Genomic DNA, 23,644 nt, shown 5'->3' with positions numbered 1-23,644 from the left:
TACGCTGGGTTCTGTACCTAAGCATATTTCACACCTGCTGCTTTTTTTTTCGTTCTTCGAGTTTTCTACGATTCACGCCATGCTTACTGTGCTGTGGACTTTCAATTCATCATCATCATCATCAGCCTGACTACGTCCACTGCAGGACAAAGGGCTCTCCCATGTTCCGCCAGTTAACCCGGTCCTGTGCTTGCTGCTGCCAATTTATAACCGCAAACTTCTTAATCTCATCTGCCCACCTCACCTTCTGTCTCCCCCTAACCCGCTTCACTTCTCTGGGAATCCAGTTAGTTACCCTTAATGACCAGCGGTTATCCTGTCTACGCACTACATGCCCGGCCCATGTCCATTTCCTCTTCTTTATTTCAACTATGATATCCTTAACCGCGTTTGTCCTCTAATCCACTCTGCTCTCTTCTTGTCTCCTAAGGTTACACCTACCGTTTTTCTTTCCATTGCTCGCTGCGTCGTCCTCAATTTAAGCTGAACCCTCTTTGTAAGTCTCCAGGTTTCTGTTCCGTAGCTAAGTACCGGCAAGATACAGCTGTTATATACCTTCCTCTTGAGGGATAGTGGTAATCTACCTGTCATAATTTGAGAGTGCTTGCCGAATGTGCTCCACCCCATTTCTATTCTTCTAGTTATTTCAATCTCGTGGTTAGGCTCAACGGTTATTACCTGCCCTAAGCAGACATAGTCTTTTACAACTTCAAGTTCACTATTACCTATCTCGAAGCGCTGCTCCTTTCCGAGGTTGTTGTACATTACTTTCGTTTTCTGCAGATTAATTTTAAGACCCACCTTTCTGCTCTCCTTGTCTAACTCCGTAATTCTCAGTTGCAATTCGTCCCCTGTGTTACTCAGCAATGCAATGTCATCGGCGAAGCGCAGGTTACTAAGGTATTCTCCATTAACTCTTATGCCTAACTGTTCCCATTCTAGGCTTCTGAAAACCTCCTGTAAGCACGCGGTAAATAGCAATGGGAAGGTTGTGTCCCCCTGCCTTACACCATTCTTGATTGGTATTCTGTTGCTTTCTTTATGAAGCACTATGGTAGCAGTTGATCCCCTGTGAATTTCTTCCAGAATGTTTATATATACTTCATCTACGCCCTGATTTTGCAGTGTCTGCATGACAGCTGATATTTCTACTGAATCAAACGCCTTCTCGTAATCTATGAAGGCTATGTATAGTGGTTGGTTATACTCTGAGCATTTCTCTATTACCTGATTGATAGTATGAATGTGGTCAATTGTTGAGTAGCCTGTTCAAAATCGTGCTTGTTCCTTTGGTTGATTGAATTCTAATGTTTTCTTGACTCTGTTAGCAATAACCTTTGTAAATAGCTTGTATACTACAGAGAGCAAGCTGATCGGCCTGTAATTCTTCAAGTCCTTGGCATCTCCTTTCTTATATATTAAGATGACGTTAGCGTTCTTCCAAGACTCTGGTACCCTTCCCGTCAGGAGACACCTCGTGAAAAGGGTGCCTAGTTTTTCTAACACAATCTGTCCTACATCTTTCAGCAGATCTGATGTTACCTGATCCTCACCAGCTGCTTTGCCTCTTTGCATGCTCTCCAAAGCTTTTCTGACTTCTTCTATTATTACTGGTGGGGTGTCATCCAGGTTACAGCTAGTTCTTAGAGTATTAAGGTCGTGACTGTCTCGGCTACTGTACAGATCTCTGTAAAACTCCTCCGCAGTTTTAACTATCCTATCCACATTGGAAGTTATTTTGCCTTCTTTGTCCCTTAGTGCATACATCCGACTTTAGCCTATCCCAAGTTTTCTCTTCACTGCTTTGACGCTTCCTCCGTTTTTTAATTCCTACTAGGCTTCAAAATGCCAACAATATTACGGGGTTTCCCGTCCGAAACCACACGGAATATTGATTAAAGACGCGGTACTGGTGGGGCATCAAAACTTCTGACCACATCTGGTGCCGGATTCACAAAACTCACTTACGAAAACATTTTTGCGCAAGAGAAATTTTGTTGCGTAAGTCGATTCACAAAACAAAAAAACGTCGTAAGCGGCCATCGTTGTCGCATCGGCCGCTGCAAATAAAGCGCGCTGTGACTGCCCGGGAACATGTCAGCGATGGTGATGCAGTTGCTATATTTGCTTACGTCACCAAAAAGTGCGCGTAAGTGGATTCACGAAGCGAAATTGTGCGTAAAAACAGCATGGCTGAGAGAAAATCCTAAGAGTGGTCCAGACCACTCTTAGGAACAATGTCGCTACTTAGAACTTGCTGCTGCAGCGGTATACGTTGGTGCCCTGGCTGGTTTTGAGTTAATTCACGCCCATTAAGGGCTGCCTGATGACTGCTGGTGCGTTTTTATTTCTTTCGGCGCTTTGAGCTTCGCGTGTTGTTTCCCTTGTACGCAGTGGATGGTGTTGACAACCACCATCGTCCAATAAGTTCGAAGTCGCAATTGTTGAAGAATTCTATTGGGCGTCAATGGCATAAAACTACGGATGTAAAGATTCCTGGTTGGGTGAAAACCAATGTGATACGTGAATGGTCGGTGCATTTGAACGCGGCATGGCATAGGATCAACCTTATTTGTTATGTTGTTGTGTTGCGCCCCATCTCATCCAATCAAAAGTGTGACTCGAGATCCTTGCCTCATTGGTGGAAATTACCACCAAAGAGGTTAATGGGAGCACATTCTTTGCACGCTAATGGAAATAAAAATGAGAGGAAGTTTTTAGTGAGTGGTTCATAAAGCTTGTGCTTTAGTGTACTTTCATTGGCTATAACTGTCCAATGGTTGCGATCACTGAAGTACAGCTGTCGATACACTTTGGGACGATCTGGAACAAAGCGTACTTTGTAAACCAAAGCGTATTAGAGGTGCGCGTGATCACGCATGGAACTACAGACAAATCATCCATCTTCACCTTCACTGTTGAGACACTGATATGGACCGTGATAATATGGCAGGCAATCGGAATGAAATGACCCTAGTAACTTTGTATGACGCCGAAAATATGCAAACCCTCACGATTCTGGAGCAAACCTTGGCTGAATTCATCCCTGCGTCAATTACCAGCCATTTAACTTGGCGCACGAACATCATTCAAAGGTAGAGTGAGCCACTGACATGTATTTTGTTCGACGCAGCGACCACTTGACCTGAGAATAATAACGTTGCGAAGGCGAATACCCTGTCGCATGCTTTGATCGAAGCAGACGACAAACGCGAGCAGACGACGGCTTGGCCGACAGGCACAGCTTGTGATTAGTTGTGAAGCAATACCCTCTACATCAGCTCACTCCGTAGCGTTGCCAAAACACTTCGTTCATCTGGCACGCCTGTCTTGTTCGTCATATCACCCCTCTCGCACATAAGAGCAAATTTTTTCACGCTGTGAAAATAGTTCAAGTACTTTCTAAGAGCTCTCTTATGTGCTGCGCAGTTGTCGAAAACAACATGGCGTCGTAAACAGTATATCGGTCGGTGCGACTTTCAGCAAACGCTTCTCGCACGAGTTACTTCAGCGTTTGACCGGATGTGTTGTGATTACAACAGCTCTTTCGGTGCGTGTAAGCAGTAAGGAAAGCTGTGGCAGTGCAATGGTGTACGGTGAAGCGCAGCGAAGCCTGTGCGTCGGTGTGGTTATCAAGCGGGGATCGGCATCGATGTATCGACGGCAACTAGCACTCGAGAAGCCTGCAATGTGTGTTTGTGAGCCGGTAACAGTTCGTTCGCTTGACTTTCCAGTCTCTCAGTTTGGTGCTGTGCGACATTTCGGATTGACAGCGTTTTGACACGTTATTTGAGTGACCCCAAGTACGTACGGAAACGTATGAACTATGCGCTCGGTTCTTGCTTCGCCACTAGTTAGCCCGTACGCTTCTATTTACTTGAGAGCAATGTACTGTTCGGGAGTGAAACGATGTTCGTTGTGAACAGTGGTGCTGTGTTGACGTTCCAAGACTTGTGAACAAGCTGTGCTCGTGTGACCGAAAATTGAAAGACAGCGTTGATAACTGTTTTGCCCTGCGAAGTTGTGGTGGGCAGCTTGGCGCTTTTGTTTGTTAAGTCGTCACTTCTCCTTTTTGTGATAACCATAGTCCTAGTGCTGTGATGTGATCAACCAAAACTGCGAGATGCTACATTCTGTTGTGTATCGTGTTACTTTGGAAGCGCGCCTACACTGTTCTTCGGTAACAAATTGAGAGTTCTATGTGGCAGCGAGAGCCCGTGAACGTCAAGCTTCCCCCCAGCCCCCCCCCCCCCCAAAAAAGCAAAGATTTCACCGGTGCCTTGCTTTGGATGAAGTTGTAGGCCAATATCGCCTAACTACAGGTTTCCGAGTTCGTCTGGCCATCGTTTTGCACGGCACTAGAGCCTTGACAACAGCCGGTCATGGCCAGTTCTTACACTTTATCAATGGATGTGCACGCCTGGCCAGCCCTTCATTGCTGTCATTGGCAGCTTCCAGTCTGCAGATGCCCTTTGCCTGTTGGCCGTACTTGGTTCCTTATGACACCGATGGCTACTAAATGCTGCCACCGGTGAGTTCCACTTGCAGAACTAAATTTCACCGGTACTATAATTCACGCAGTTCTATAACGTGTGCAAGTTTTTAAGCCCATCAGATGTAATGTTTCTCCATGGTAAGTTGAAGCATGAAAAATTTACTACTACTGTTATATACATACATATATTATGAAGCAAATACAGAAAAAGTTTTTTTGTGATTTGATACAAGTGAGCTCCTGTTTGATTATGAGGTTGGGTCTGTCGATTGGCCACGTTTGATAGTTGGAAAGTTAATGTGAATTTATTTTTCAGGAGCCAGGTTGCACTTAAAAAATTTTTGTTATTTTGGAAAATTAGTTCTATAGACGATTACCACTGTGGTAGTATATACTTCAGTAGGACATATATATTGCGGTACGTAAATTTTACATGAGGCTTCAGTTTATTTCAAAGTGAATATAGCAGATTTTGGTCACTTTAACGAAGTGATAGCTTCCTCAATTAAGTATTAGAAGTGAGTGCTTTTAGTGATTGTTTTTAAATATCTCGTTTTTGGCTCTTCACAGATCGCAGAGATTGGTTTGTTAAGGTCCTGTGATGCATCGGTTGCACATTCTGGCACATCAATCCTCATCATTTTAGAGCACCTGTACAAAAATAGGAAGGACACGTTCTCCCTAACTGTGCAAGCCTATGTCACTGCTGGGACTGTTATCATTCAGCGGATGTGGCGTGGAAGCATGCATGGCAGCCTCGTCTGGAAGGACTACGATCTGCTTGGGAGCTTCGAGGGCACAAAACTGCCTAACAGCTGGCAGCAAGGTTAGTTTTTCTTTAATACATACGATTACGTGAACATCACTTACTGTGCACAAATTGAAAACCCAAGCACCCTATCGGAAAAAAACGAATGGTGGGCATGGTGTAAACCGCCACCCACCATTATAGTGGATTAATGTAGTGGGTGAATGGTGGGAAACGCCCACCATGGCGCATGGTGGGTATGGTGGGTGCTGCAGTGCCGGCAACACTTGAGCGCGAAATGACGTCAGAATCACCGTGACGAGCTGCCACAAAAAAAATAAAAAAGAATTTTATAAAAACGGTATAAAAAACACCCGTCCTGTAAAAAAATAGAAGGCGCCACAGAGGATCGAACGTGCAACCTGCGGATACCCATTCGAAGACGCTAACCACTGCGCCACACCAACATGACGTTGATTGTGTGTTAAATACTTAGTCGGCATACAAACTTACGGTTCAACTTAAGTTATGTTTGTCGTGTACACAACATAGACAAGATCTACACCTGCTACTAAAAATTTCACACTTACAAAACACAAGCAACTGCGGCCTGTAACGATTGCCACTATGTTAATGGCACTAGTGCTATTTTTTTTTTACAATTCACAACTTCAAGAAAAAAAATACCAATTGGACTAGGGAGCAGCAACCGTTTACCGGCGGGGTCTGCCAAGTTTAATATCCGTTTCGCGCTCGTTTGAAAGGGCGACATCTGCTCACGCTTTATGACGCTTCTAGGCTCATTCCATAGATACGCCCGCCTAATTTATTTGATTGAGTATTGGGATGCTCTACGCGCAATGTAGAGGGTGGTCGCGCCAGCGCAATGCTGTAGCTCTTTCGCTAAAGCGACAACTACATAACGGCTTGGCCAAAACAAATGCAGTGTGCCGAAAACATCATATTGGTTCATATCATATTGGTTCACCAAGCATACGAATTGCCACGTTTGAGTTCTCGTACAAAAACTAGAGAAGTGCCGGCTAGTGCGACCGGCGGCTGTCGGTGAGAAGACACCTAATTACATTCTATGGGAGTGCTTTATTAGCGTCGCATCGATGTTTGTTGCTTCTTGAGCGGACACCATACACAATGAAAAATGCTTCATTTAGGATAATCGATGCCATGGCTGCGCTGTATTGTCATACTTAATCGTCGAAATCATGTATTCTGAAACCCAGAGGCACGGATAACACAATTGTACGGGCTCGGTCAGTAGGCCTAACCTTCGGTGGAAATCATGGTGGTAGAACATGTAGTGTACAGATCCCAGCTTGGTACACTATACAAAATGCCCGCCATTATAAGCCCACCCATCATCTGCTTACTGCTTCCCAGCATTATCGCGATGGTGGGCAGAGCTTCTCAGCTTGGTACACCATGTGGCCCACCATATCAAGCAGCACCCATCATCTGCTTAGTGCTACCAGCATTATCGCAATGGTGGGAAGAGTTTCTCAGCTTGGTACACCATGTAGCCCACCATAATAAGCACCACCCACCATATGCTTAGGGCTTCCCAGCATTATCGCAATGGTGGGCAGAGTGTCCCAATATTGCCCACTATCTAGCCTCTGCTTTCCACCATCATTTCCACTTTACCCATCATCTGTACACCATACCACCCAGTATGTCCCGACATAACCACCATATTTTCCACTACGTCCCACCATAGCCATCATAATTTCCACCATGCCCACTATTATTTCCACTACGCCCACCATGTTTTCCAGTATCCACCATGGCAATTTTTCCGATAGGGCATGGTTGCTTTCAGTGGATACCTGTAATATTCTTACACATAATTCTTACTCAACATTTATAGAACTAAATTGCAAGATAATTGAGAATGTTGAAAGCTGAAAGCCTGCAGCTTACGAATGAAACTCCAATAATCTGAGACTCAAAAGCTTGTGCTTTCAAACGAGCACAAATATTTTGATTCCTTATTGACCTCTCGAGCTTGTGACTCCCCCTGGGGATCAAGTGCTCTAGAAGGAAATAGCAAGTGGGTGAAAATTGCCAGGCGTTCACAACTTGCAAGGAGAAAGACCTATTGAAGAAGCCTCAGATGACATAGGGCCAGTAACTGCATCTTTTACCTAATTTAGCTTTTTCTCTCTCACTGCTGTTGCTTGTGTTTCAGCCGAACATGTTCACCACGATTGCATAGGGATATATATTTTTCTACAAATTGTACCTGACCTAAGTATGCATTGTTGATCTCTAAAGGTGACGTTCAGCGTGTTTCAAAGCCATGGCTTCTCATTTCTCTATCTTTGGCTAGCCTATTTCAGCAGCAGAGCGAAGCAGCTAGCACACATGCAATTCAAGACATGGAGCGCTCATTTGGTGTTCTGTGCAGGACGCAGCATATCCATCCGGCAAGACACTGGTATCAACCATAATGGTGAGTGTTAGTGGCACCTGTAGGAGCCCGTTGTGTTTGTTGCGTATGATTATTTCCCCTGATGAAGTGCATTTTTGAAAGGTTTTCTTCATTTAGAATAATAGATGTCAGCAACAAGCACACTCATAATCCACAAGTTCTTTGTGTCTTCTAGACTGCCCATTTGCTTCTATATGCGGTATGGTGAGCTGGCTCTGTTAGACAGCCTTAAAGTTATGAACATTGGCTGTTGTGTTATAATGCAGTCTAACTTGTGTTTCTTAGTGAACTTATTTGTGGTCTACTTCTCGCACCTAGTCTAAAGTCGAAATAGAGGAAACTCTATTGGCTTTTTATGCCTGTCAGAAGTTTCATGAATTCATCTATAACATTGTAGTTTTGCTCTCGTATAATAATAAATATATTTTCAGTCTTCACTGTTTGTGTGTGTGTGTGTGTGTGTTGAGGCTTGTCATTGGCTTCTGAAAATACAATATCTGTAAATATGAGCACATAATTGACAACTGTACACTCTTGCTTAGCATGGTTGTAACAATGATCTGTATTTTTCTAAGTTCCAGCAGTAACAAGGGGTGTGGTGCTCCATGGTCATGTACAGTGTATCAAGAACAGAGCACAGAAGACCAACAAGTGTGAAGGGACTGCCAGTGACTGTTCTCGACTGCCAGGGACTGTTCTCCTGCTCAAAGTTTACAACAGCAGAAAGAGCACATTGTGATGTCAGGAGCAGCTGCTGCTTAACTTCGTAGCAGTGCATTATTCAGCAGTTCATTTACTTGCATTCGAAATTATTTTAATTTTGCGTAAGATACGAAACTATGACACTAATTTAAAGGCTGCTGTAGTGTTACTGGGCAAATATTTTTGAGCTGAAGTTTTTAACATGTGTGTTAAGTGCCTGCGTGCCTCTACATTTACATTCCAGAAATCACAGCATCCATGGTCGCCAATGGTAGCTGTGTTTGCATTCTTTGTAGTACAAGAAGTAAAGCCATGGATGCAGTAATCATGTACTTAGTCGATGTAATCCTTCAGTGTACACTCATTTGTATAGTACCAATGATGCCATGATTGTATAAGCTCTGGGAAGTGAATCTATGTGGATTATTTTATTTGGAAAGAAGAGGATCATCACTACGCCTAGTATATCTTAACAGTAGATTTCAGTGCTTGGGTATTATCCCACTGCCTGTCCGTCCTTCAACAGCCTATTATCTACTGTGTAAGTGTAACTTTTTAAATGTATACTTTGCTCGGATAGGTTTGTTCATAACGTAATGCAAGTGACTTATCATCTATGCAGCTCTACTCAGACTAGAAATAAAAGTATTTATTTTTATATGTAGCTATAGCATGCATTCACTTGTGTTTTTCTGGGTGCCTGTACAATTGTTTAGCAATACAAAAGTGCTGGTATATTTCAATATTGAATCTGGCATCCTAAAATAGTTTGTTAGTGGAAGTAAGAAGGTGTTTACAACCAATATTACTTTCCTCAGATGAACTGTGAAAACTCTGTGGAATTTTATTTACATTTTTTGAACTTTGTGAAGGCAAATGTTGTTATCTTCTTTTATTGTGGTCCCTGTTTCATGCAAATGACACATAATAACTTTGCGGTGGCATAGTATTAGTTTGTTATTTTACACATATGTGCTGAGCAACATTGCAGTTGAGGCCAGCAGCAAGACATACATGCAGTGCACTGAAGCACCACCTCACATACTGTACAGTCTTTGCCCACCAGTAAACTCAACTTTTTTCATGCAGACTAATAGACAGCTGTATGGGAACTGTGTTGATGTGCAATCTTGGAAGTCTTCTTGAGGAGTGTTTTTTATCATTTTTGTCCAAGTGAAGTAGCTACCCAAGGCCACAACTGGTGGGAATGTGGTGGTTTCCTCTCTCCAAAAGCACTCTTACCAGCTGCCTCAATGTTATTATGGGGTGAATTCACGAACTGGAAAAATAATTGGTCGTTGTTTTCTTGGCCGAAAGAGTCACTTCCACCGTTGAGCCACCACGATGCGCCAGAATAGAAACTTTTAGCTAAATAAAGTTTATTGTACTTTTGAGAAGTGTTTTGGGGAAACGAAATTGCACCGATAGCTGTCAATATAAACACTGTTTGCACCAAGGAGCTTAGTAGCTTATATTTGTATTATTCATGTATTGTCTACAATGTACTCGCGCTGTGCCAACTTTCAGCCCAAGTGTCCTAACATGCTTTGTTAGGGGGTTGTGAAAAATCTAAGCTATGTAAATAAACAGAGTGACATTGCAGACATGTACAAAATATTGATGCACAGCCCTTTTTTTAGCATGACATTGTCAAGAGCTTTATTCTTGTGTTTTTTTTATAAAAACTGCTTGTCACTGGGCAGCAGCGGAAAAGTATGCATCAAGCTTTTGTCAGATGGTTCGAGAAACACTGTGTTCAGACATAACAGTGCGGTGGATTTCTCTCGTAAGTTATTTTCTGTAGTATATTCAAAATGAGTGTATTAGAATTGTTGTTTTATAGCCATTCATTTTAATATTTACACCTGAGTGTAAGTTTGTATGTATGTATGCATGGGTGTACATATGTATATGTGTGTGTGCATATATGTATGTATATATGTATGTATCTTTCAAATGAGAATCCGTTTATCATTTGTGAGTAAGTTTGGTAATGATTTGGCTGAATTTGTTTCTAGTTATTTCTCTTTTGAGCCATTATACATTTCAATTTGTTTTGTACTGCATAAAAATAAATGTAACCTTACACAGAATATGTGTGTTCGAAGAAGTTGTTTGATTTACCAACCTACAGTCATGGGCAAGAAAATGGGTAAAATGGAACGAACCTGCGAAGATTAGCTTAGAGCATAGCTACTCTACATGGCATATCTCGTACACATTGCGTTGGTTGAATATGTCAATTTCAACCTTTCAAATTTAATCAGAATAACCAAGCTATCACCCGTGGTTGTATATGTGTGTGATATTTATGCATACTGTGATACCGGTTCGCAATTACAATTAAGGTCACAAACATAGTCAAGCTAAATACACGAATTTTGTCCATGCACATTTCATCTGCACTGAAACTGTTGTTAATAAAAAATAAACTTCTGTTTAAAAATTTAGTCTAGTAACCAAAAGCAGGGTATCTCTTTATCACACATATCAAATTGCCATTGTTCTGTTCCATTCTGGACAATAGGAGACCCTCTCAGCAGAACTCGATTAACTGCTATAGTTCATTTTAACCATTGACAGCGACATTAAACTGAAGAGCGCACCTAGACAAATAGCGGGAGAGAATACACAAAATAATCACTCTGTTTGCGTCAGCTCTAACTGTCCGTGCTCTTTGGTCTTGCTGCATGTGATGATGCCCACCAAATTAGCACGAAAGCGTGTCCCTACAAAGGCAGTCAACTTAGCTGCAAGCAGTTAGCTCACTGCATGTGTAGATTTTCTTCAAAACACCGTGAAGACTGATTGCTGGTCGAATATCCAAACACGTGAAAAGTAATATACCAGGTATGATATTGGTATTTCAGCACAGGACACTTTTGCGATAAGAGAGGATGGAGGAGAAAATTATGAACTCTGAATTTTTTAATTTTCGAAGGAGCACAGTACAGCGCTTTTGGGTGAAAAGGTGAGTGAAAGAAGCAAGTGCGAAAGCCTACTTCTAAAAAAATTAGTACCCGCCACCACGCACAATGTCAGGCCGGGCAACCTCTTGAAAAAAAAAAGTGCTCAGTGATTCTGCGAATCAAACCAAGTACCTTCTAGATTGTAGTTGAGCGCTGTAACCACTCGTCCTTTGCAGCAGTGCTTGCATTCGCCCTATTGCTGATATATCGTCATTCCTTCGAATGAAGCCAAATGCAAAAACGTCCGGTGAAACTTTGTCAAAAATAGAAAAATAGTTAGAATGCGTTTGCCCAAGGTTACTAGAAGATAGAAACCGCCACGTGTGACTGTATAAACGTGCGCTATTTATTCTTGTACATTACTGTCATGACGTTGGGATAGCCGGCTCTATCGTAGGCAACCTTCTCATAGTTTGCCAAATATAAATAAGAAAATAAAAATATATATCGGCCTTTGACAACGCTAATCAACTATTATGAGTTCACTGTCACTAGTGTCACTTTTACTAGATGAACGCTCAGTTTGCTTCCATTATCGTTATTTAGGAAAGTTTTGGCTCATTAACTCAACTCTCCTAATTAGCATTGATTCTCAGATCTAAGGACAGTCACACTACATCTCGCTTTCTCCGTGGCTGTCACTCCCATATAACGCGTACTCCACTTTTGTATGCTCTCCGTGCATCTGACGCTGCTTTGCGGAGACTTTCCCTGACGTCTGCTGGGCCAGAAAATTGTCTTTATTATCTATCAATTTCAAGCTTTCGCGAAGCCGAAACGAGAGTCACTCTCTCTCTCTCTTTTCATCCTTTTCGCACGTGTGATAACGTTTCTCGACCTCAAGACTCGTATACACGTCCCTTGCTTTGTTTGCGCACTCAAACAATTCTGGACGAAATATTTGCACCGTGTTTTGTGAAAAGCATTAGCACTGAGACACCTCCCGACGAGTCTCCCTCATTTTACGTAGACATATACCTAAGCGTTTGCCCAAGGTTACTAGAAGATAGAAACCGCCACGTGTGACTGTATAACCGTGCGCTATTTATTCTTGTACATTACTGTCATGATGTTGGGATAGCCGGTTCTTACGTAGGCAAGCTTCTCATAGTTTGCCAAATTAAATTAAGAAAATAAAAATATATATCGGCCTTTGACAACGCTAATCAACTATTATGAGTTCACTGTCACTAGTGTCACTTTTACTAGATGAATGCTCAGTTTGCTTCCATTATCGTTATTTAGGAAAGTTTTGGCTCATTAACTCAACTCTCCTAATTAGCATTGATTATCACATCTAAGGACAGTCACACTTCATCTCGCTTTCTCAGTGGCTGTCACTCCCATATAACGCATACTCCACTTTTGTATGCTGTCCGAGCATCTGACGCTGCTTTGCGGAGACTTTCCCTGTCGTCTGCTGGGCCAGAAAATTGTCTTTATTATCTATCAATTTCAAGCTTTCGCGAAGCCGAAACGAGAGTCTCTCTCTCTCTCTCTCTTTTCATCCTTTTCGCACGTGTGATAACGTTTCTCGACCTCAAGACTCGTATACACGTCCCTTGCTTTGTGTGCGCACTCAAACAACTCTGGACGAAATATTTGCGCCGTGTTTTGTGAAAAGCATTAGCACTGAGACACCTCCCGACGAGTCTCCCTCATTTTACGTAGACATATACCTAAGCGCAAGCGTATGCACGTTCTCGCATTCCAGCTTTATAAAAATGCTGCGGTGCATGGAATCAGCAAAATTGCGCTCACAATTTCATTTCATTACTGCTGTTATCTATTTCCGCACAATTCGTCTGCTGGCACCAAAGTCGCTCATGTGTCTTCTAATAAGAATACTGTAACAAAGGCTGCCTTTGACTATAGGTACAAAACACCCTTACGTTCACCACTATACCATGATAGATTGCACCGAATTAGTTAAGTAGCGGCGCAGCTTCAATGAAATGTAAGGTAACTGGTCGCGTTAAAAAGGGGAAGACATTCGAGGCACATTTTCAAACATTGCATGCATCGAATTATGTGAGTTTTCATTTATGTGGTACACCTGGAGCGTTGTTTACTTGTACTTGGCGAGATAGTTCATGGATTGCTCGATGACTTAAGGCCATCGAGCAATTTCGTTTTTAGCTACAGTCGTTGATGAAAGGTGAGTGCTTGGCTTTGCACAGCTCGTCAAAACGCCTATTACAACTTACGCGGCATATCGTAAGCACTGTAGCAGGCGCTCGCGGAACTGAAACTTAGATGCAGCAAATCATTGGCTATCATCGTATACTCTCGATGCTAGACGCTTTGCGTGCTACCTTGATATTATCGGCACACACTTCTTTCTTTTCTTGTCGTTTCATCGGCTATCGTGTGTCCTCCTTGCCCTCTTAAGTGCCGAAAAAGTAAATTCATACCCGCGCTATAGTAATCCCTCCAGATAAGAGAATTTTTGGCTAAGAAAATGCGCAGCCAAAGAAAAAGCTTTGTGAATTCGGCCCCTGCTTCTTAGAGGTGCACCTACACGTAAATACTTAGGTCTGTATCATTTCTCCTGTACCGAAATGCGACCGCCATCTCCAGAATAGAACTGCCGACCATGGGATCAGCCGCGAAGCACTATCTACTGCTCGACCAAGGCAGACATGCTTTCTTGTACTGTCAGAAAAATGTCCTACTCATCGAGAGACATCGACTGGCACGTGGTGAACCATCATACATAGTAAATCGCACAGTGGGGAACTACAAAATTTGTTAGGCTTACTGTGATTGAGTCAGTAATGTTTACCATGTATTTCATCCTCGCCTGCCTTGTCACTGTACATTTCACGCGAATTCTTACAAGTGATTTTTTGTTGTACAAAAATATTCATAGTGCGTGCATACGCTTTGAGAGTTCCTTTTGGTAAAGACAATTTTCTTTGTTCCACAAGATATTACGAGCCTGCAAACACAGTACACTTATGTTAACTTGAACTATCGCCTTAAACGTAGTGTGAAAGTATACGCCGTATATTTTTACTAATGACAATGTTCTAGTTAGCTATCCGGAGGAAGCACTTGGTTCAGAACGTGGAGTAAAGTCTGAGCTGTGCTATGTATGTGTGGTATATCTCGTGTGCCATTCTCGTTGTATACACACTAACATAGCGTTGCAATAATGACATGTACGTACAGAGTTTCCTAGGATAGCGATGTAGCGTGAAATCTTGTGCTTGTTGAACTTCATTGCTGAGCAAATTTCGAAGTCGACTACGACGAAAACCTCCGGACGTATGAACACAGGTATGCGAAGGCCTGAAAGCGAACCACTGCGTTATTCTGGAAATATCTTGTAGTAACGAGTTGCACTAAAGGATAATCACGCCCGAATAATTATCTTAAATGAAATTGACTTACACCAACAGTAGAATGTAAGAGTGCCAAAAGAAAAAAAACGTAGAGGTTCGTTTTTTTGCAGATGTTGCTCTTTTCTTTTTCCTAACTTTATGTCAACTACCAGAGAATAAAAAAGAATGAAAGAAATCTAGCAGGGAGGTCAACCTAGGCTGATCCCAGTAGGCTACCCTGCACAGGGCAGGAAAGAGAAAGAAGGACAGAAGAAGAACAGTCTTGAAGCCAACAGAAGTCGAGGAGATTACATGCAGTAATTATGATCTAAACGTCACGATATGAAGCGGAATAAAAGAAAATGTATTGCCGACAGGTAGTGTACCTGCCATCTTGAAATGAGGTGTCCGATGCTTTATTACTTGAGCTACAAAGATGGTCAATTTAATGGCTTTGTATGTGCAAATAAATGGACAATAATTGGGAAAATGTTGTCTTCACGCACATAAGAAGTTAAAAACTCATGGTTCTGAAAGGTAAGTTTGCTACGACATACTTATTGGTAATGGTGAAAAAGGCACAAAACGAAACTGTTGCTGGTGACGTCACCATAAATTTCCAGCACAAACTACCTTGACCTAATGGATTTTGACGGTGTGTAGGTGAAACAAAGTCGCTTAATTATTGGTATAAACGACGTTCAGACACCAATTTATAAAATTCAGCGCGCGAGCGCTGACTGCCAGTCGAGATAAGTGGCGTTCAACGAAGGACACGGCAAAATATACGAGCACACACACATGCTTGCGATAAACAGTCCTGTGCAGTGGTGTTCTGCTTGGCAGCTTGAGGAATAAGAAATCAGGGGCCTGGATCAGGCGCCTAAAAATTCGGTGGTTGATACTTGCGCGTTCATGTTAGAAAATGGGTGGCTGTACATCAAACAACGAGGGGGCCATAACGTACCAAATGTTTGTAAGCTTCACTGAAACAATGTCGCCATAATACGAAAAACACAGTTTAAAATTCGTGCCATCACATTCCTATATTTTGACGCAGATTTTGAAATTTTGGTCATGTCGTTGATATTCTCCTGTAATATAGTACATGTGACATTGAAACAAAGAGAATAGGAATGGTAGTGTTTCTATATTCACTACAAACGCAGTATACCTGCAAAATTATCTGCGGTAATGCGTGCTCTACTGCAATTATCGAAAGACGATAGTCACCTGTCAGCCTTCTTTTCCGCATAGCGACATATTTCCCGCACAGCCTAAATACACTTTGTTCTTTATAATGACATATCTGTATTTTCAGTGAAGGAACACACCACCTAATACTTACATACATATGTTGGGTCTCAGATATGTGTAATACGTGCTTCTTAATCGACAACGTTTGCAAGTATGAACGCAGCCACCAATTCAACGTGCCTGGGCTTTTACCATTTGGGTAAATTTGGGTCAGGTGGCTCTTTGTGCGACGTAACGACAGAAAGGAAAATAGACTAATAGGCAGAGTGACCAAAGTTTCTGAGTTTTGAAGAAAGACTATCGTCTTTAAAAGATGACCTGGACTTGCCAGCTGCGCAAGTTTGTGTGCTGTGATTGCGGACCTCCCTAAGTTTCGCCTGCAAATTATTGGACCTTTTGGTCGGGAGTGCTGCCGCTTTTAAATGCGAAGAATTTTCTTGGGTACTGCAGGAACTTTGAGCATCCATACATCCGTCCGTTCATACGCCCATCCATTCATCCATCCATCCAGCATTCGATCAATCAATCAACCAATTAATCAATCGATCAGTCTGTCCCTCCTTCTATCGGTCTATTTTTTCGCCTACGTTTGGATGCTTTCGTGATTACCCTTTTAACTGCAGGTAAACCAAAACTAGTATGATAAGGTAAAATGGTTTGTCGAATAAGGTCTCGCAGGTCGTGGTGTTAATGTCAGAATCCTGTCGCGTATGTCATTAAACCATTTCCTCCAGACATCTGCAACATGTACGAATGTATGCGCCGAAAAGATTGAAAGTTTGAATCTAGCCAGAAACGGCTAAAATAGACATGGGTAAGTTTAACACGTGGGCGGTATCAAAAAACAGACATCGCCAGTGCTGACTTGATGAATGCAAGGAATAAATGTCTGGGTCTTAGTGGAAATCAAACCGTAGCCTTCTGCCTCTAGTCAATTATTCTCCCATAGAACCACACCTGGCTTAGAAGTACTGCTCAAACAGGCTGTATTGTTTGTAAAACGTCAACTCTAGGTGCGCTGTCGGCTATCCAAATCTAAAAACGATACTGCCATGACGTCTAGTTATAATCAGTTGCAGTTATGCGCCATTTGCTGGAGCTGGTTTCTGTAGCTGTGTCATGAGCTGTCATCCTCGCGACACCAATGCAAGGTCTTTTTAAATAGTCGCGAAGGCTTGGGCGAAAAGCGGTTCAGAATCTATTGTCAGTGACATCAGCGTGGAGAGTTACGGGAGCTGTGATTGAAGCACGCCTATGCGTGGAGGGAACAAACACTTATAGTGAAAAAGCAAATTTCATTCAAAGTCGAAGCAATCAATGAGTGTTACAAAAGAGATTTCTTTTCCCCGACAATAATATGTAGGTGTAATAAACAAAGAATTTATGATGGTTTCAGTATTACAAAAGATCTTTTTTCTAGCTCCCCCTGTCTATGCTCTAATTACTCAGAGCAGCCCTTGGACTACATGGGTACACATGGCAAAGCCCGCTCGTATGATTCTTCTGCGAAGACACACCCCTTTACGTGCTTTAGTGATCTGCGCCTACTTGCGTACTCTGCTGTGCGCTAAATTGTTGGGTGCGTTTTATACTTGGTGAACGTCTTCATTACAGTGTCCAATGGGCAGCGAAACGATGCGAATTACATTTAACGCCGAGAGCTGCCAAAATTATCTGCTGTGCAAGGACGCAGTAGCAACAAATGTATGCCTAGTGATTCTTTTCTTCCAGATAAGAATCAATGACAATGGTTCGGAATGCACTGCTCACTGGACTTTCATTTATCAATAATCCTGCAGCGTGGTCGGTTGCCAGCTTGAGCATGCAGTGCCATCTTGAGCATGAGTTCCGTCAACAAAGTGCTCCTCACGAATATTGCGTGAGGAGCACTTTTGTCGGTGCAATCTTCTGTCGGCGCTAACGGTGACCTAAGCCCTACGACAGCGTCTTCATTCGCGTGTCTACGGGGGAGATGTCTTCACGACTACACTCGGGGACAACTTTCTGTGGCAATGAAGGAAAAGCTAAGTGGGCGGAGCTACAGCTCCTGTAGTCCACCGCAAAGTAGTCCGGTTTGGCTCGCAATCCGAAAGATGGGCCATGTTAAAGTAATTTCACTGCTCACAATTTGATACGTCTGCTTAGACAGCTCTTTGTGATTTAAATTCGACACAAGCTCCATGGGCGAGCCGTCTGAACAGCTGGAGGGCAACAAGCGCTCACCTAATGACGAAGACGCCATTTTGACTGTGAAGTGCACGTAAAATGTGCGACTTTTTCAGAAGCACAGAAACGTGAAATGATCCTGAGAAAGGAACAAACGTATGAATATCTTTTCGGTGCGCACAGCCTGTCTTTATAAACAGCAACCACTAGAAAATAATGTTGCTCTTTTCAATTATTTTCACGTGGAAAGCATGAATGCATTGATGGCACTATATTCCTCAGTAATGGCACACTACCACTTTGGCTTCCTAGCCTTCCCTTCATCGGGGCAGAAAGTTGTGCCCAAGTATGCTATGACAGTGGATTCTCCACCATTTTTTGGTACGCCAGATGATCGCCCGTCCCGTTCCCTGGCTCGCGCATCGTCGCACAGGCGTTCGGCAAGCGTCACGTGCACACGCGTGCACCCGCGTGCTTCACGACCCGGCACGGTTGCGGCACGGTTGCATCGTGGATGGTCTTAAGCGAGAAACCTACAACCTTTTGTCAACCGCTTCCTGCTGCCGACACCAAGGCAATTGCAAGAGGCCTGACGTTCTCGGGGGCTTCCTGCAACTGTATTAGCACCAAAGCCTCTTCGTTTAAAGTGGCGGCGCTTTTATCCAAACCTGGGTTCCCGGCACAGTTGATAGACTCCGACTTCTTCCTTGCTCGTCGCAGATGGTGTCCAATGTTGCACTGTGACGAACTTACCCTGAACACACGTCACCAACCAGCAGGGCATACTGCTGTCATTAGAAGCGGAGCCTAAACTTGCGGACATATACGCTATGTCTACCCGAAAACGCTTACATACTAGCGAGTCGGGCGTAAAGATGCGGAAAATAAAATGTGTAGCGATTGAACGTCTCACGAATACGTCGCTTACCACACCGTCGTATGACGTGGTTGCGGAGGAGCACTCTACCACTCACGACCCGAATGGTACTATCGAGTACGATTTTCAGACCATCCTCTGCATGCCGCAGAAGCACCGTCAGCGAGCCTTGACGTATCCTGGACCTGATGCGCCCACTGGTATTCATTTTGCCACTGCGACACGCTATGCCTGCCCACGTTAAACCCAGGCCTGCAAATGCACCCACTGTGACTCAGGGCGATTTCGCAGTGGTACTTGCCGCTATACATACTATGCTGCTGTCTTAGTTGTTGCTAGATTCGGGCACTGTTTTTTTATAACCGGCAAACGCTGGCGCTTACTTTCACCTCACTTCACACTTTGCCATTGCGCAAGCTATCTCTGCACTGCCGGAAGTCAAGGAGGTGAGACTAAATGCAAAAAAAATATCGTGGCAGCAGACGCCGCTCCAGCCGAATGGGTGGATCGCATCTTAGCCTCAACCTAGCTCACAGAAATACCTTTGACACGCGTCCTTCTGGAGACCGTTCACAAATCAGTTGTGTGGTGACAGGCGTCAGGGGCGACAACACTGACGAGGCCTTACTGGCAGCCATGACGTCCGAGGTGCCGGTGATTGCAGCTATATGACAAGGAACCTCACTAGTTTAGAGGTTTGCTTGTCCTGTCCTTTTTGCTCGGGTCTGCCTTTATCGCATGGTGTTATAAATAAGACCATATCCCGACCTCACCGGTTTCGGGTGAGGTCGGGATGGGTCATACCGGTGCCTACAGTGTAGTGGCTGCCATGCAGAAGACGCTAACGGTACCGGCCAATATCCCTGCACTGCGGCAATCTAAAATGAGCTGACTCCACAGACTGCTATCTGTGGCAAAGAGAGTGGCGCCTGGCCATCATTAGGGCATCCGCTTTCACCTATCTGCCTCACCGTGAGGCATAAGCAGCCTTGCTGGCATGCCCAAGAGGGATGGGTGGCTCTCAGCTAACATAGACCACAGGCAAGAGCTACACTGCCGCGGTCGAAGCTCTAATATACGTAGCAGTCAGCTCGACCCACCCACGCGAGTCAGGCACACAACAATGGTGACCTCCTGCAGGTCCCAAGCAACTGAATTCTACTAAGGCTCGCTCAACCACGAAGGCACTTTGCCATCTGCTCTTACACCATGCAAACTTGAGGCTCCTGTTAAGAGCAGTTGCAGACCCGCTGTCTACTGAAAATCGGCTGTGCTCCGACTGCCTACAGGCAGACGGCGTGCACCCTAATTGCAGCCATCATGGCTGACACTCATCTGCATGCAGCAGGAAACCGCTGCCACCGCTGCGCAAGTGTGGTTCAGTTGAATGCTTGCTGGTTATGGGGGTGGCATGCTGACATTTTGTTACGTGTCCTGCAGAACTAGTATTGTTACCAACATATAGAACGCCTGTTGGTAAATTATATTTATTCTGTGCGAACTTGTGACCGAGAACTTAAGAAGGCAACCTTAAAAACAAAACGTTTCTTGCTAGTCACACGAACCTCTTTCACCTCTTCTTCCCACACGCAGCCATGATCTGACTACACCACGAGCTGTTATTCTTCCTCTTTAAGTATGATGAAGAACGTGTGGCAGTATTACGTGGTTTCTTTGCAGGAAGGGTAAATATCAGTGGCTGACTTGCTACTTCCCGTATGCATCGGCTACCACAACGTCACGCCGTGTATTCTAGACTCATGGCAAGACGGGCCATGCATGGCGAGTGCACATACCCAGCGTTTACCACGTTGTGCAGTGTACGTGCGACGTGAACTACCGCATGTGCACATTAAGATGGCTGATGTAACTGGAGATGCTCTCGAGTGACAGAGCGAACAGTGGTTGGATGCCACCATGCTTCTACAGCTCACGGCTACATTCGGAAGTGGCTTTCTCTTATTTGGAGACATGAACGCTCATCACACTATGTAGGGGAGCCGCATGTGATCCTCTTGAGGAAGGAGTTTCTACCAGAATAGTAGACGGTTTTTCGAAGCTACACCTGCACAGTAGAATCAATCGTACCAACCCTATAGAAGGCCAGGGGCAACAGCAAAGTGGCCCTTCTCGTCCTGATGGATGTCCAGAGCGCTTTTCACAGCCTGCCCTATATAGCCATAGAAAGGGATTTGGACACAGTGGGCTGCCTTCGTACCTACATCAGTGCCTTTCTGGCTGGACGGAGCTTCCAGGTTCGAGTTCGACGCACGCTCAGTGATCCACGGCACGTGACAGCTGACATTCCACAACGTTCTGTCGTGAGCCCCTTTCTGTTCAATCTGGTTTTAGTGGGGCCGCCGGAAAAATACCCGTTGGCAAGCGCTATCCGACGTAGTGTTACTTGTATTCAGACTTTGTGGCACTGTCGGTTAAAGGGCCTAGGTGGAACCTCACAGCAATCAGGCGCTCCCTTCAAGGCTCTCTAGATGCTGTGATTTTTTTTCTTGAAGGCAATCGAACTGACCATGTCACTCATGAAGGCGGAGGCGCTGCTAGGTCACCACAGGCTCTCAGCGCCGAGGGTCATGCGCAGAGGGCCATGACCCAGGTACGTCACTGCCTCACTTGGATGCTAGCGATCACACTCGCTTCCTTAAAGGTTACCAGAGTAGACACTGCCGTGAGAAAGCTGTCCGCAGGGCTTACAGATTCACCTCCGAACTAGCCATTAGGCTCTACGAGGGGGCTGCAATGGCGACAAAATTTTACGCACTGCCCCTGGTGCAGTTGGTGTCGCACCGCAAAAAGCAGCTAGAGCGGCAACACCGCATGGTGATTTCGCGCTTCATAGGACTTTCGTGCTAGTCTCCCATGGCTGCAACACTAGCGCATACTCAGGCCTGGACTCTGTCAATTTTCAATCTCCCAGAAGCACTGAAACAAGTGGACCATCTTCATAAGGCCTCTGGGAGTGCTGCTTTTCTTTGGAGATGGCTAAACCAATCATTGTCATGAATAGAACATATCTGCGCTCTCTATAAAGAGCTGCTTCTTGAGGCGCTCTGTCCTATACAGCCCCAGTTTAAAATGGCATATGGTTCACTGGCAAGAACTGAGACCTAAACATTACGAACGACATTTATTTTAAGCTGCTTTGGCCTATTCCTGGCTGTAAGTGCCCGTTAGCATGGATTAGCTTGTAGAAGGAGGTGCTTCTTCTCCCTCGGTGTGACGTGGCGCTGCACTTGATTAAACATACTCCCGGTCACCAAGGCACTAGTTCAGCTCGAGCGAATAAAGTTTTTGTATTGGCCTTGTGGTAACAACCCCTCACTGTTGGTGGATCTTCCAGAAACGGATATGGTCATCAGCTCCTCTGTAGACTTTCAGAACCCTTGCAAGTTTTCACGTTTGTCAGGGTTTTTTCTTCATTGACTATGACGATGTCTCCTGCTTTAACTTCTTTGGTGGCTCTTGAACGCCAAAAGAGCGCTGATCGAAGTTGAAGCGGATATTCTTTTGTCCACCTGTTACAAAAGTTTTCACTTAGCCATTTTCTGTATGCATGCCGTCGTAAAGCTCCCGTGTGCGCTAAGTTCATTGGCGTGTCATAGCCAATGAGCTTAACGTGGTAGCACAGTAAGTTTGTTTCCAATAATGAGGTCTGCAGGGGTTAACGCACGAAGTTCCCCGTTGTCAGACTCTATGTAGATGAGAAGTCTCGAGTTCACAACCGCCTCCACTTCCGATAGCACAGCAGTCAGCTCCTCAAAGATAAGTCGAGCTTTGCAGAGAATCTTTCTCAGTGGAAGCTTGAGAGTACGGACCAGACGCCCCAACCATCCGCCCAACCATGGAGCGCTATGAAGAAGAAACTTCCAGGTGATCCTCTTGTGACCCAAGTATGCTGATACGTCCTCTTGGGAAACCATCTGACAGAGCTTCTCCAAGTCTCTCGACGTTTTCTTGAACATTCTTGCATTCTGTGAATAAATAACGTGAGGGACACCCCTTCGTGCTACAAAGTGTCGTGAACAGATTAGGTAGGCCTCCAAAGTCAGGCTCGAAACCAGTTTCAGGTGGACTGCTCTGGATGGAGCACATAGAAAAATTACTATGTAGCACTTGCGTCCTGTGGCGCTGGCTGTAGTCACAACAAAGAACGGCCCTGCAAAGTCCACTCGAGTGACTTCGAATGGGTTCGTCGTTGTCAAACAATAGCGTGCTATAAGAGCTGTCGGAGCATCACCTGGGCTTATACTAAAGCGTCTGCACGTATAGCATCCGTGTATCACTTTCTTCAACAGCGTTCGTGCCGGCAGATCCAATATTGCTCTCTTAACTGTGACAAAGTATCTCTCACGCCTCCATGTAAAAATTGCAGTGTGCTCGTACTGTCAATAATGTGCAAAAGCGATGATTGTGCGGAAGTATGACTGAGTGTTTTACCTCTTCAGACGCTTCAAGGTGTAACAAGCGCCCACCGACCCGAAGGATACTGTTGTCATCCAAGAACGGGTTGATGTCTTTGATTATAGAGTCTTCCTTTGCACTTGTGACTTTCCGAATTAAGCTTATTTCTTTATGAAGGTTTGTTGCTGCACATGCCTGATCCAATACTTTTCACCTTCCGCAATCTCTTCAGGTACTAG

The 23,644-nt window shown here is 44.2% G+C and overlaps 1 protein-coding gene across 1 annotated transcript in view; it reads right to left on the bottom strand.

Annotated features, from left to right (window-relative positions):
- LOC119169776 (venom metalloproteinase BumaMPs1-like) overlaps positions 1-23,644 on the bottom strand; it is a 181,833-nt gene that overhangs the window by 63,716 nt on the left and 94,473 nt on the right. The window contains exon 6 of the mRNA XM_075886704.1: positions 14,536-14,657. Coding sequence (XP_075742819.1) covers positions 14,536-14,657 — 122 coding nt within the window. The remainder of the gene's footprint in view (positions 1-14,535; positions 14,658-23,644) is intronic.

Source organism: Rhipicephalus microplus, chromosome 2 (assembly GCF_043290135.1).
Source record: "Rhipicephalus microplus isolate Deutch F79 chromosome 2, USDA_Rmic, whole genome shotgun sequence".
NCBI classification, from domain to species: domain Eukaryota; kingdom Metazoa; phylum Arthropoda; class Arachnida; order Ixodida; family Ixodidae; genus Rhipicephalus; species Rhipicephalus microplus.
Note: the sequence above shows the minus strand (reverse complement) of the source record. Positions and strands in the feature narration are given on the sequence as shown.